Below are 15,273 nucleotides of genomic sequence, written 5' to 3' on the forward strand. Positions count from 1 at the left end.
TGTGGTGCAAAAATTAAAAACTTGATAGCAATGAATGATCTTGGGGCTATGCTTAGCAGGTGGGCTTGAGAACTGACGGGTAGTAGCAGCTCTTTGTTCTGATCCGACCTCCTCACTGTACTTTACCTTCACCTGAGGTTGTATCATTAGCTGTTTTCTTGTCTGTTTCACAGCCCTAGTCTGAGAGCGTCTTTAGGGCACATTCATATTTTTTGTGCTCCTAGCACGTGCTGTGAGATCTGGCAAAGAGGTGCTTTTGCCTCTGCCCCTCCCTCAGCAGGTGTGTGTAGAGTGACCAGAGTGAAGTGCGAAGGGCAGGAGACAGCCCTGGGATACACTCCATTTACCCAGGTTCAGGGCTCTGCAAAGACCCCCTCCTCCCTTCCTCAGAGAATGATGCTTCCTCTTCACCAATTGTGCAGCTTGCCCATTTGCCACCTGCAGAGGAGATCTAGTGGCCGGGTGTGGAGGTGGTTCCCTGATCCTGGGACACCTGAACCCAGATCTGACTCTAACTCATGGTATAACCCTGAGCAGGTCATTTAGTTTCTGGGAGCCTCTGTTTTCCCACCAGAAAACTGGGCATGATAATCCTGGCCCAACGTACCAGCTTCGTGGGAGGACTGTTTGTGATTTTGAATATGAACAGGCTTTGTAAATGCCTGAAGGAGAACACTGAGCTTATAATGAGCCTCGACAATGGCTACCCACTGGGCTGGGAGTTCAAATACAATACAACGATTCTCACAAGGTCCTTATGAAGAAGGGATGGTTATTAACCCCGTTATACAGAGGAAGAAACTGAGGCTCGTAGAATGGCAGTAACTTTCCTTAGTCACACAGAGCAAGTGGTGGAGATGGGGAATGAATCCAGCTATTCTCACTGCTGGCCCTCCTTCCCTTTCACCACGAGGCCTGTAACCTCCTGCATCCACATTCCTCTGGCTTTTCCGGTAGTAGCAGGGAATTGATTCTTTTCAGAAATTTGATGGAAACATTTAAAGTAGCAGTTAGAGGAGAAGTGGAGGGTTGGTTCAGTCTCCTCCCGAGCCCCTTACTTGTGGTGAAGGTGGTCTTGATGATCTTGCTTCTCAGGGGCCCATTCAGTGCCTGGATCTTGGCCATGTAGTGGGTGGATGGACTCAGCTCTGCCAGGCTATAAGAGGTGGTGTCTGGATCCACAACAACTTCCTAAGGGCAGAAGAAAAATATAATAGCTTTTGGCCACATAAGTCCTCAGAGTACAGATGATGCATTCACTTATTCACCCATCCATTAATTTCTTCATTCAACAAGAATCCGCTGAGTCCCACTCTGTGCCAGGCTCCGTGCTCACTTCAGGGCTGCAGACATGGGGAGAGTGCAGCCTGAGCAAAGCTCCTGGGGCCAGAAGGGGCAGAGCAAATTCAAGTAATATGAGGAGGCAACGACCTACCTCAGCCACACTTCAGTTAGGGGAGCAGTGGAAGAGGTGGCCAAAGACCAGATTACAAAGGGCCTTAAGTGCCAAGCTATGGAATTTGAAGTTTATCACGATAAGGAATGGAGGTTCCTGAAAGTTTTTTGAAAAAGGGAATGCCATGATCTCAGCTTAATCTGGTAGGAAGATGAATCACACAAAGGGCAAAGGTTTAGACTTTGAGACCAGTTAAGTCAGTGGTCCCTAATATGGCCCTTTTGCATAGATCTCTGGGCAGCTTTAAAATAAAACAATGCCTGGGCTTCATCCTAGAGTGACTGCATCATGAGAGCCAGAAGTGGGGCCTGACCAGGTGTCTCTTTAAGAAGCTCCCTGGATGATTCTGATGCATAGTCACTCAGGGGATCTCTTGAGTCAGGAGATGATTACAACTGCTCAGGAGGCACGGCGTGATGACCCAGCATGTCTCTTTTCTAGAACAGAGATGTCCAGGAGAGGCAGATGTGCACAGCTGCTGTAGACCTATTCTAACTACACCTGCTGTTTGTGACTGGTCCCTGTGCTGCTTGTCCAGACGAGGGGGATCGGTTTCAGTTCTGCAGGAGATCCTCTTTCTTTTCAAATCCTCTTTTGACCTTCCAGTGCCTGTGAAATCACCTTTTTAGCAGGTGACCTTGGTGTCAGGGATTGGAATTCAACCTGCAGTGCTAGCAAACCAAACACAACAGTGCTTTCTACCACCTTCAAACACAGCCCACTGGGTTTAGGCAGTAATGAATCAGTGTGGAGGCCCCTGGAAGGTTGTTTGGCATCCTCACAACTGGGAAGGTGAAGTTATCCTGATTTTTCCAATGTGGCAGGGTTTGAGGGGGTGGGGTGTTGGAGGTGTAAGTAGTTTCAAAGAAGCTAAAAGACTTGCACTCGCTCCATAATTTGTTGGTGGCAGAGGATGGTCTTGCATCCTGTCTCCTAACATACTGTCCAGGACTCTTTCCTCCTCTACCAGGTTGACTTTCTCGAGTGAAACAGATTAAGCTGGGGGCTGGACATGCAGGGAAGTAAACCCGGGTGAGTGCCTATTTGATACCAGTGACCCAGTGACCTTTGTGTGGCCCCCAGGTCTGGTCCTTGGGGAAGAATCAGGTACAAAGCTGGGTTCCTTGAATTACTTGGGGATAAAGTTACCTATCAGCTTTCTAAGCTGCTCTTCAAAGTTATTTTCTAGGCAATCAGGGTAGATCAAAATGAGACTGATGACTTCAGGTAAACAGTGAATCCTAGGATGCCTGACCAGGAAGGGCCCTTAGAGACCGGGGAGTTCAGTGCACTCATTTTACAGATGTGAACCCTGACACCCAGAGAAGGCGAGGGACTTGCCTCTCTTCACACAGTGAGTTAGTTCATTGTTATAGCGACTCCAAGAAGGACCGTAATGGTAACTAGAGATGTGTGTCCACTCCTGGTTAAACATGGCGTATTGAACAAGCCAGCTTATCTCTACTTGCTTCTGATACCCACTAAAATGAAAGTAAAAGAGATATAAAGTATAAACTCACAAGGATGAGGGAAATGGCAGAGGAGACAGTAGCAGGTACTTGATGTCACCAGAATCTTGATCAGTGGAAAGTGTGGAGTGGTGGAGTGACAGCTGAAGTGACAGAATGGAGAAAGCCAGGAGCTAACTAACTAGTGGGTGCAGCCACAATGCTGCAGAGCCCCAGCAAGTTCAGGAATGAAATGTATGCAAAAGCAGAGATGCCTTTGAAGGCCAGTGTGAGGCATGGCTGAACAAAGGTTTGTTTAAAACTTTGCATAATAAACAGATCCCCAGCTCTCTCCATCCCCCAACAGTCTGGGTGACTGTCCTTCCCGGCCCAGATGAAAGGCTGAGGTTTCCTCCCTGGAGAGCCTGAGCCAGAGAGGAGACTCTGGATTCAAGTCCATCAGGCCCAGCTGCAAGGGAGGCTCGGGTGCTGCACTGGAAACAGGAGAAGTGAAGGTGTGTACACAGTGGGAGCCCAGGCTCCTTCTCCAGCAAGGCTCCTGGCAGCCTGGTTCGAAGGAGGTGGAGGATCCTCCAAGGAGACTGATGAGCTCGAGAGAAATAGTTTACAGTCCTGATGCTTGGGAGTCCCCCAAGAAAATTGCTGGGTACTTGCCCAGTCACTCTACAGCGAGCGCCATAGTTGACAAGACCTGTCTGTGCAATTAGACCTCCCAATCGGCTATTTCATTCTTGGCTCCAGTACAAAAAGACCAACAGGCATTAGGTGGAAGTCTCCAACATGAAAGATGGAGACCCAAACCAAACCAAACCAAACAGCAGCAAACCAGAAAAGAGACCTTGGAGGAAACACTATGTAGGCTGTGGAAGAAAATACCAAGAACATATATTCTTAGAGATAAAGAGAAGAAGATAACAGGAGATGCAAACGATATGCTAGCAAAAGATCAATGTGCAGAAAATAAGTAAAAGATCTTGGAAATGTAAAGGATGGTGACCAAAATTAAAAAGTCAAAAACAAGTTTAGAAGGTAAAGGTTAGAAAATTTCTTTTGCTTGTGTGATGGTCTAAAGTTATTTCAAATTAAAAAGTAGAAGAAAAAAAATCATGGGTAGGGAATATAAATAAAAATTGCTGTAAACAGTTGATGTCATAAGAACATGGTGATATATGTTTCATTATATAATGGAATGATGCCATCTGTGAGATATATGGCAAAGATGCAGAAGAAGCTTTTGGCCTTTGCTCAATAAAACATTTAAGGACAAAGAGTCCAGCTCCTAAAATGTCCTCAAGTCTTGTGAGCAGTGGTTCTTGACCTTGGCTGGCTGTCAAAACTGGAGTCTGGTTAAAATGAGACAGGGAGGCTGGGGCTTATGATTCAGAAGGTCTGGCATGGTGTCCAGTTCCTACTAATTTTTTCCCAGCTCCCCAGTTGCACTGGGATAGGAGAAACAACATCCAGATAATTCTTCCCTACTTGGAGGATCACGTAAATGTTTCAACCAGCAGTGGGGAGTTGTTTATATACTTCAAGATACCTTGATTGTACCGTCCACGGATTCAAACACCAATAGGTAACCAGTGACAGATGCCCGGGGAGGTCTCCAGGTGAGAACGGCAGTTTCCGACTGAACATCAGTAGCAGTGAAGTCTCTTGGAGAATCGAGGTCTGGAGAAGATAAGAATTTAATATCAAATAAGTCAGCAGGTGTAGGACAAAGTCCCCAGCTGGGTATCAGGAGGCCTGGGTTCAAGTCCTTTCCCTACCATTGACTTATATGACCTTGGCCAAAACCTTCACCATCTGTAAATGAAAAGGTTGAGCCAGATGACCTCCAAAGGCGTACATTCTCTGTGGTTCATCTCATCCCAAGGGCCATGTTTTCCTGAGCCCAACAGGATATTGACCGGCTTTAGTTGGATTTGGGAAGAAAGACACAGCCGTGAACGTAATTAGAACCCCCCTTGTTTCTGAAGAAGAGGACAGATGAATGATGGTATTGGCGCTCACCCCTACTCAGAGGACATTGCCTCTGTTTCTCTGCTTGCTGCAGTTTGTAAAAAGATCTCAATGTATAAAAACCCAATGGACATCTAGGAAAACTTGCCTTTAAAATCTTTCTCTTAAAAATATTTCCCTGCCTAGAACATGGATCATTAAATACTGGGTTTAGGGTCAGCGGGGACTGGTTTTCCACTTAAAAAGCCCTCCTCTTAAAATCGTTTCCTAGTCCGTGGGGAGAGCAAGGTCATTTCAGTGCAAAAGGAAATGGTGTGTTTCTTAAGGTCTTGACTGAGTGGGCACCGGTGACTTTAGCTGATGCTGATGTCATCACATTGCAGGGAGCTGACTGGGGAAATAAGAGTTGGAGAGGGATACTGTTAAAGATAGAGGCTGTGGGTGGGCATCTTCCAGCTCTCGATGTCTTTGTACCTGTCATGAACTTGGTGGTGATAATTGAGCTCTTCTGGGGCCCTTTCTCTGCAAAGATCCTCAGCGTGTATTCCGTGGCAGGCTTGAGGTTGGTCAGCGCATACTCCACTGTGTTCCCGGACACCGTGCGGGTAATTTCTGGCTCTAAACAGGAAATATACACACCGTGGCAGTTACCAGTCTGCTGTCTGGGCCATCAGCGGACTTGGCCAAGAGCGCGCACACCTTCTAACATAGAAACTTTCAGTGACCCTACAGAAAAGCAGGTTTGGTTTCTGACATGACTCACACTCCTGTCTCTCTCTCTTGAGCAATCACTTCATATACAAAGGATTTATCATATGGTACTGGAGTTTTCCAGGCACCCAGTCAGAAGGAAGGGGCCCTGGGGGTCAGGAGACTTTTGCACAGGGTGCCGCTGGGACAGCGTTGCAGCTGAGGCACAGGACCCAGTTACAGGAGAGCTGCAGGTAACATCTCCAAGGCTTGGGCTACTCACATTTAATTTGTCCCATTGCTTGCCCTCCCCTTTTCTTCACTTACTCTCATGTCCTTTTACTTGCCAAATGTCAAATCATTAGGCTGGGGGATCACAAAAATCAGGTGGCATAGACACACCAGAGCCTGATTACTGGCTCTCAGTCCCACTGGGTCAGGACCAACGGTGGACCCCAAACCATGGTGCCCAGGTATATGTGCTTACTTCTCAATCACAGGTGACCAGCTATCCTGGCTTGCCAAGGACTAAGAGGTTTCCCAGGGCATGGGACTTATAAGGCTAAAACTGGGAAGGTCCAGGGCAGAGTGGAATGAGCTGGTCACTCTGTTCATCAGTCACGAGCCCACGCCCCCAGCCTCACGCACACTTCTGGGCTCTAGGAAATTTCTACGCTTGTATCCACAATTTCCATGATTCCCACGAACTATACTCTGATTTATTTTAAGTGAGACAACATCATCTCCCCTGACTTGGAAGAGTTTGCTCACAGGGAATATTTAAAAATAGAAAAGTAGAAAGAATAAACCCAAGCATCCCTCTAGCCCCACCCCATCTTTGCTCTGTCCTCGCAAGGAACTCTCGTAAGTGGTTGCCCGGGCTGAATTAAGATTTTCAGAGGCCCCAGCACAGCTTGTGGTGCCCAGCTTGTGGTGCCCTCTCATATTGTTACTGAAGGTAAAACAATACTGAACCATAAAATATGAAACTCACATATACTTTGAGATTAAAATAACAACATATTTTTTCTAGTCTAGCTCATGACAAAAGTATGGATTTGTTCACTGAAAAGGAATCTTTCTTTCTCTTCTCTCTTATTTGTATTTAATTTTACCTTCTGGTAGCCTTGATTTGCTGGTGCCCCAAACAAGTGTTTAATCTCCAACTGAGTAAATTAGCACAGATGGTTGCAAAGACAAGGAAAAATAATTTCTGATTTCTCAATCAGGTCTGCTCTAATAGGCCTCGTCTGTGGCATCCAAGAAGCCCGGGCTTCCCAGAGCTACCTGAAATAGTCTGTTTAAGATTTCAGATTCTGGACTCCTTCTTTGTAAGAGGTGAGAGCTGCTGCCTGGAGAGGGTGACTCACTCTGACGGCAGAGAGCCTAGCAGGAGAGGAGGAACAGGCTGGAGACGTACCCTCTGCTTTTCCTTAAATGGCCCGCTGGCCTCCCTTGATACAACCATGGTGCTGATGCTCTTTCACTTGACAACAAGCAGGGGATACGGGTAGGACCTCTCTTGCCACCTCCTGAACTGGTCCCTCCACCCCCACCCACCCAGCCCCAGTCCCAGCCCATGAGTCTGTTCTCAGGTGGCAGTCGAGAGCCACAGGGACATTGCTGGACTCTCCAGTCTACCCATGCATTTTTGCTACCATGGACCAAGTGTGGCACAAAGAAGGGAGAACGGGAAGAGTTTACAGCAGGACAGACACTCCTCAGGGTGGGGAGGGTCTTGGACACGACCTTACCTCTCTCCCCTGTGTAGGAGATAACATAATTGTCCACGGGGGCGATGGCCGGCTGCCACATGGCCAAGGCTTCTGAGTCAGTGATGTTGGCTGTCACCAGACCAGATGGGCCATCCAGAGCTGCAAGGAAAGATGGTGATGTGTTGGAGAGATGGGCAGTCATGGGGTAGGACATCAGACCACAGCTGCTCTGCTGTCTACACTGCTCCTGGACTCCAGTACTGGTGCGCGGCCTGTTAGGAACCGGGCCGTACAGCAGGAGGCGAGCGGTGGGCGAGTGAGCGAAGCTTCATCTGCCGCTCCCATCGCTCCCATTACCGCCTGAACCATTCCCCCCCTGCCCCGCCCCATCTGTGGAAAAATTGTTTTCCATGAAACCGGTCCCTGGTGCCAAAAAGGTTGGGGACCACTGAACTAGAGGATGTGTGTGAAATGTGTTAGGGGGCAGCACTCAGTAACTGCACTTGTTATTAACATGACTATTAAAGCTATTTGGAGTTTTCAATATGACTTCCAAATGACTTGTACCGAGAAGGGATGGATAGTCCCAGGGCCTTGGCCCTTTTAACTCACCACTGCTACAACCCAACATCCCTTTCTTAGAAACCAACCTAAATATGACTAGTTCCCGCTTTTGTTCACATTTGTGACACAATTACTCCAGGACGACAGCCCTGGGAGGATGGGGGGTGTGGCAGCCATCATCAGCTCATTTTACAGATGAGGTGTCTGGGCCCCAAGAGATGAAATGACTGGCCTGAGAGTCAGGAGGTGGTAGAGTGATTTGGGGCCCACCCCGTCCACTCTGAGGTCCTTCCTGTCTCATCTTTCACATACAGAATCTCCTTTAACGGATGAGGACAACGGGGCCTCTGGAGGAAACAGATCCAGACTTTGCAACCAGTTGCCGTGGAGAACCCATGAATGAAAGATTTCTAGGGGGGAAACGAGGATCTGTGTGGCAGGGTGGGCAGAACTCTGGGTTCAGACGGGAGGTTTTAATTGCATATTAGCAACCCTTTTAAGACTATTAGGATATTTTTAAAATTTCCTGTGAGGCCCATTCTTTAGATCCCTTAACGGATTAGGCTGGATAATTGCTCATATATCAAAGGATAAATTGTTTAGGAACATGGCTGCCTGAAGAGAAATTTTCCACTTCATTCTCCTTCAATGCAATTCATTATTTTTCCCTCCTTACAGTGTGTTGTACAAATCAGGTTATAACAGGAAAATCATCCTTTATTTTAGAAGAATACAGAGTTTGTAGTCAGACTGACCTAAGTTCAAATTTGCTTCCAGCATTTACTAGTTATATGGACTTGCCCAAGGCATTTAATTTCCCCAGGTCTCAGTTGTTTCCTCTGTAAAATGGGAAGGATAATAGCTATGGGGTTTACATGTGAAGGGTTTAGTAACAGGGCCTGAAATACAGTAGCTGCCAGATCCAGAGTAGTTACTTTATAGTGTCTGTGTGAAGCACCTGCTTGCAAGGATCCTCACGCTGGTCCTGGCACTATCGGGGAAGGGAAGGAAGTGGATTAATGTGTACAGTCATTTTTTATATTTGCAGACACTTTACATATACAGTTTCACGTGATTCTTACAGCTTCCTGCAAAGGAAGCAGAATTGCACCCATTTTACAAAGAAGGGAACTAGACCCTCGAGAAATTCACTGACAGCTCATGTATCTAGAAGTGGCAGAACGTGGGACTTCCACCAGGTCAGCATGACTCCCCAACTTGTGCTATTTTCCCCACAATACCCTGGGAAACAGTGGCCCAGGGAGGTTGAGGATGCAGCTCAAAAGAGGCTACAGACGGACCAGAAATGAGACCGCTGGTGTGCCAAATCCAGCCCACTTTCCCCGAGAATTTCCTAAATAAAAACTTTTTTCCTAGCTTCTGAATCATGAGAAATAATGCTGAAGGTGAGAAAAACACCTGTGGTGAGCGTCCCCGAGACAGGCTCGCTTTCTTCAAAGCCCTTCAGGGCGATGACGCTGACGAGGTACTCCACTCCAGGTAAGAGTCTCAGCAGCCTGGTCTGAGTCTTGGTCCCATCCACAGTTACCACTGAGGGTGTACCTAGAACACAGTAAAAGCAACATCGGGGAAGGTGAACCTCACTGAAACTTATTCACAGTTGTCTCAAGAATGGGTGTATCCGATTTGGCAGTGAAACTATATCTTCATCCAACACCGTTTTCTTGACTTCTCAGTTGCTCCTACCCTCTGGCATAAGAGAAGAGGTTTTACTTTTTGTATAATGTTTTTTCCATCCATGAAGATGCCAAAAACTGAGCCAGGGGAGGAAAAAACATGAGGTCACAATGTGCTAAAAATGGCAAGTTTCCATTCAGTAGAGAGCTGGCCATGTTGCACAAATTTTATTTACCTATTTTTCCCACAAAGAATATGGGAAGCTTGCTGTGTAATGTATATCTGATATATTTAATCCATTGTATTAGCTAAAGAATATATAGACTCATCCCTTACTAGCAGAGATTCTACTGTTGAAGAAAATGGTCATGGTCAAGCTTGTACTCTTACATCTATGAAAAAGTCCAAAGTTTATATTTCTTAGAAATTGGGGGCTGGTGAGGAGCTTGTATATCAGCTGGCCAAACTCCCCACAGAGATGCTACCGCATTTCTCTGAAGAGGTTATCAACTATCATCTTTGTATACACTTCCACTAATGGGGAGCTCACTACCTTTCAGAATGTCTTTAGACATATTTGACTATGCTCCCCCCACCCCCTTGGTCTCTATTATAGCCCGTGTGCTCTGAACTAGAACTCCCAACTCTGCTAAGTCACAGCTTCCCAGACTATGAGCCTGGAAACAATCTTCGTAACATGACCCTTCACAAAATAGTTTCTTCCAAGGGTCTCATAGCACTTTACAAATGAAGTCTATCCGGATGGTCTCAAATATAAAGAAGTAGTTTTCTTTGGCCATGATGTTTGGGAGGATGGGATTATCAGGCTCTCTTCACTATTCCACCCAAACCCTCCAGATCCTTCCTCCTCCCTCTCCCCTCCCCAAGTGCCCTACCTCCTGCAGTGGGTACAGATGTAACCCGGAAGCTCTCCACCTGGGTAGTGGGTGCCTTCCAGCTGACAGTGGCTGAGTTTTCAGTGATGTCTGAGAAAACGATTTCCTTCGGGGAGCCCATGGCTGTCGAGGAAAGAGCACAGGAGAAACCCAGAAACGGTTAACTATCTTGCTCATCAGTGATCCTTCCCGAATTCCGGATCCATGAAAACTCAGTCCCTAGTTTATGTCCCAGCCAAGGCTTTAGGATGGAGAATGTGGGGATCTGTGATTAAGTTAACGACTTGATGGGAACAATTGTTCTTTCATTCAGGTACAGGGCCCAGAGCTGTAGAGCTGCCATTTGGTTTCATTCAAGAACGTTAGCACCATAGCTGACGTCTAAGGAAGTGAGGGTGAATGAGGGGTCTCACAGCTTGGAATACACCCTCCTTTAAGTTTTGATGTTTAGCATTTTTTCAAATCTTTGCTTTTTAGTTCCTTTTATTAAGTGATACCAAGACTTGACAATTGTACAGTTCTTTGCAATTTATTAGGATTAACCCTCATTTAGAAACCACTGAGGTGTGGTTGTAGCCATTTTACAGAGGACTAAACTGAGGCTAAGTTCTCCAGTGAACATTCTTGTGATATGACCTTCCTAAGTCCCAGGAGCAGGGCTGAGCACAGCCCTGGGATCTTGGAAATAATGTTCACGTGGAAACTGACCTCGACAAACCCATTCCCAGAACTGGATGGAGGTCCAGAGCCAGAGGAGCCACCTCAGACCTTTCACCAAAGCAAACACCCCTTGGATATTGGGTCTACCTGGGGGAAAGCCATGCCTGAGGGACAGTTCCTGCTACGTAAATGCCTCCCCCGCAAACCCAGTTTCCTTTGGCTTTTCTCTGTGTATTTTTTGGCTTAGCTTTTTGCCCTCTTCAGCTGACCATACTTAACCATAGAATTCAGGAAACAATTTTCAGGTCTCCCGGGAACTCATTTCCTCATCTTTTCCCCTCTGCATCCCACATTGATCGTTAAGTTCTGAAACCCACAGCCCACTTTGGGGAGCTTTTTTTCTCTCCATTTCTGTCTTTTTCTCTCCTCCTGCGGCGTTCTCCTGTGACCTGCTGCCCACCCTCAGGTTCTGTGGCTGCCTGGGATTTTGCCCTCTCCTTAGAAAGCTTTGGAAGCCACAGGGGCTCTGGAGCCTGGAAGATCTTGATTGTCCGAATACCACGGAGAGGCTGGGCAACCAGGGGCAGTTCCCTTCACTTCCGAGAGCCTGAGTTGCTCCGTCTCCATCTTTCCAGTGGGAAAAGTGGTGCCCACCTTCAGGAATGTTTTGAGGATTAGCAGAGATAATGGATGTGAAACCTTAGCACAGAATCTGGCACGCAGTAAGAACTCGGTAAACATGCTTGCCCTCTCTTTTTTTTTTTTTTCTTTCCCACGTGATTCTTTTTTCCATGGGCCACCTGAATGTTGTGGTAGCCTCCAGGAAAGATCTAGATGAGGCAGAATGAGAAAAAACCCCCATGGGGTGTGTAAACTCAGGCACTGGGGCTCTCCTTCTGCCAGGCTAGTCCACTCTGACCTTCACTCTGACTGTGAACCTCACTGGGGCAGGTCCTGGCACATTGTAGAAAGTGTATCTTGTGGCCACAGCTTTCCTCTCTCGATCCCAATTTTCTCATCTGCAGAATGGCAATATTATCTGCCCTGGCTGAAAAACCGTAAGAATTAGTAACCTCATCTGTCATGCCCTCCTGAGGGATGTGCTTGATGAAAGTGACAGTAGGAAGATAGATAGCCATGTGTCATCTGAAGAATGGCACAGTATTGGTAGAATTCCAGGGTCAATGGTATTTTTAGGCAACAGACCTTCCTAGGTGTGGAAGACAATTTGTTATTTTAGCGTGTGTCCTTCTGCCATAAGTAGGGCCTGCAGGTCTCCAGCACCACAGCAGAAGAGATGGTCAATAGGAACCTGAAGGCTGAGCCTCAGAGAACAACTAAATCATACCTATTGAAAAGTTAGGGAGACCCAGGAAAGGCAATGCCTCTGTCTCTCTTTCCAAGAAGACTCTTGGTTTTCAATAAAAATTCCATTAGGAAAACATTTGGAATTGCTAGAAATTCTCAAGGAGGATGAAGAGTACTTCTGTCTGTTCTCTGCATAAAATGTTGCCTCCCCAAATCTGGAGCAAATGTCTTTAATAATGTGACCATTAACAATCATTTAAAAAATTCTCCCTCCAACATATTTTTATTCAATACTTAATATGTGAATCGTGATAAGCTCAGGGGACGATTATTGTAGCCAGTGTGATTTAAGAGCAAGGATTTTGGAGTTACACTGACCTGGGTTTGAATTCCATTCTGGCTTTACTAGCTAAAAACACCTTAGCCCCTCAGGTCTCTGTGAAATGGGGCCGAATGTGGCACTTAGGCTGTCTGTGTCACGTGAATCAGTGAGGTAAAGTGTGTCAGTTGCCCTGCTGTGTGTGACATGAAGTGCGTGCTCTGTAATCGATAGTTTACACTTTATGAGCGTCAGAGGCAAAGGCACCAGGCATAAACAGCCTGTTTCACGTAGAAGGGAGGATTGCTGAGCACGTGTCTCTGCAGACCCGCTGACCCGGGTCCCCAGACACGATGCCACTGCAGCTGCGTGGTGTGTGGCTTTAAGTCCATCTGAGCTGCAACTGAGCGGGGGAGCTGGGAGGCTGTCTGGCTGGGAGAAGTGAGGTAGAGCGGGAGGGGGCACATTCTGGGAGTTGGGAGAGGGGCTGCCCCCTTGGCTTTGGGGGTGGAAAAGGTGTATGTTTCGGGGTGTTGATGGGGCAGGTTAAAGAAGCATTTCAGGGTCCTCACTACCCCCGAGGTGAGCAATAGGAACCTCCAGAAGAGAATGACAAAGTCATCTTACTCTGGTTTTGGATTTTGAACTATTTTCTGTCTATTCTGGGGACCGTCCCGATGGTATACAGAGGCATGTTGGCATTTAACTCCCCAGAGGCAAAAGAAGCTCCTGGCAACTCTGGGCTTCCCAAAGCGGAGCCCAGGCTGTTGTGAAGAAGTGGCTCAAACCACGGAGGGGAAGAGGAGCCACTGCAAATGCAGAGATTGACAGAGGAAGAAACAACCTATAATCTAAGGGTCTGTCAGTAGGGGAATAGTTAAATAAATAAGGTGTATGGGATTATCTCTGAGATCTATTAATAAGCAAGGAACACCCCCCCCCCAAAGTGTGGAAGAGTGGGTATGTTAACCGCCACGCCAAAAGAAAAAGGTGAAAAAAAAAGAGAACGTAGACTTATGTCTAATCTTATCTGTTTGTAGAGCATATTTCTGCAGTGATTCAGAAGAAAGTGGTAATACTGACTGCTTCTAGATAGAACAACTGGTGTCAGGGACACAGTAGAATAGAGACCTCACTGTATATCCTTTTTTTTTAACTTTTGAATTTTGAACCAACTGGGCCATTAAAAAATAAAATGTACGTTAAATCACCCAAACATAATATTAGCTAATATCGTTACAGTGGGCAAGGAAACTAAATACTTGACATTTATGATGTGACATGAACCTCATGGCTGACCTTGGAGTTAAATGCTATTGGCCGGATGAGGGGACTGAGGCCCGGAGGGGAAAGGAGACTTGCTCACGCTCACATAGCTGGGAAGAGGTAGAGCAGGGATCCGACTCCAGGGGCTCTGCCCAGAGGCTGCAGGCTTAACCATTCAGCTACACTGCTTCTACCCACGCTCCCTGGCGCTGGGGCACTCAGGGCTGCCAGCTCATGCTCAGGGAGTGAGAGGAGAACCTGCGGCGGCTTTTACAGGGAAAAAGAGGAACAGAGAGAAGGGTTTACAAGGAGAAAGAATGAAAACACAAAAGGGAAACTTTACGAAGCTGATGAGGTAAATTGGACGTCTGCTGTGATCAAGAGTCACCTCGCCCGTCCTTGCCAAGTACCGGAGCACACGTGTGTACGTACACTCACACACCGACGCACACACTTCTCTTAGGCTGTGAGACACAAGGCCCCAGAGAAAAAAATCAAAGAAAGGGCTATCCTAGAGGGCCTTTCTTTTTTCTTGTTCTTAGAAAAAAAAAAAAAAAGCTCATGATTATTCATTTTTGCTTTAGAACTGCAGAGCCTCTAGAAAAAAAAGATCAGCAAAACAAAACCAGTGATGAGAAGTAAACTTTGAAAAGCAGTGTTTATAAACCAAGGTCAGAATCAGGCTCTGCCTCTGATCTGAAGTTCTTTTATGGGAAGCCACAGGGAAGAGGAGACAAGGACCCACGTCCCTGGGATAGGGTCTGTGTTAATAAGAAACAGGGTATTTCTTCTGGCTGAATTGCTCCACGTCTACAAATACTGAGTATGATTTCTACAGGTGGCTTCTCGGAGCTCATTAGGTCCTGAAATTTGGCATCAAAAAATACTCATCTCTGGACAAGGGGAAGGTTTTGGCTAATGTTATGCCCTTTGCCTGTCAGAGATGGCAAGTGTGTATATTCGTTGGTTATCTGTCACCTAGCCCGCTTATATTTAATAATATTAAAATAACTTGGCATTTGGGTTCTACCCCAAATCTGGCTGTGTGACCTTAGGCAAATCACTTCACCTTTTTGGGCCACAGATTCTTCATGCACAAACAGAAGAGTCTGGGCTACATCATTTCTCAGGTTCCTTCTACCTCTGCCTGTGGTTCTGTGATTCTTTCCCCTGGTTCCTCTGAAGCAGTGGTCTCTAGCAAATGCTCCATTTCTGTACCTGCCTCAGTTTCCTGAAGGAATTCACCCTACCTGTTTAAGGTCATTCGTTTTCTCTTTAAAGAGTCATATGAGTCTTAGTATTATCATTATAAACAGTCATGTTATAACCA

General features: G+C 46.5%; 1 protein-coding gene across 7 annotated transcripts in view; it reads right to left on the bottom strand.

Annotated features, from left to right (window-relative positions):
* The window catches only part of TNC (tenascin C), a 91,938-nt gene that overhangs the window by 8,707 nt on the left and 67,958 nt on the right, over nucleotides 1–15,273 (bottom strand). For all 7 annotated transcript variants that reach the window (XM_059925462.1, XM_059925460.1, XM_059925461.1 and 4 more), the window contains 6 exons: nucleotides 10,391–10,513; nucleotides 9,276–9,419; nucleotides 7,332–7,451; nucleotides 5,362–5,505; nucleotides 4,466–4,596; nucleotides 1,059–1,191 (listed from right to left, as the gene is read on the bottom strand). In XM_059925462.1, the coding sequence (XP_059781445.1) occupies nucleotides 1,059–1,191; nucleotides 4,466–4,596; nucleotides 5,362–5,505; nucleotides 7,332–7,451; nucleotides 9,276–9,419; nucleotides 10,391–10,513 (795 nt within the window). The remainder of the gene's footprint in view (nucleotides 1–1,058; nucleotides 1,192–4,465; nucleotides 4,597–5,361; nucleotides 5,506–7,331; nucleotides 7,452–9,275; nucleotides 9,420–10,390; nucleotides 10,514–15,273) is intronic.

This window comes from Balaenoptera ricei, chromosome 6, assembly GCF_028023285.1.
Source record: "Balaenoptera ricei isolate mBalRic1 chromosome 6, mBalRic1.hap2, whole genome shotgun sequence".
In the NCBI taxonomy this organism is placed as follows: Eukaryota; Metazoa; Chordata; class Mammalia; order Artiodactyla; family Balaenopteridae; genus Balaenoptera; species Balaenoptera ricei.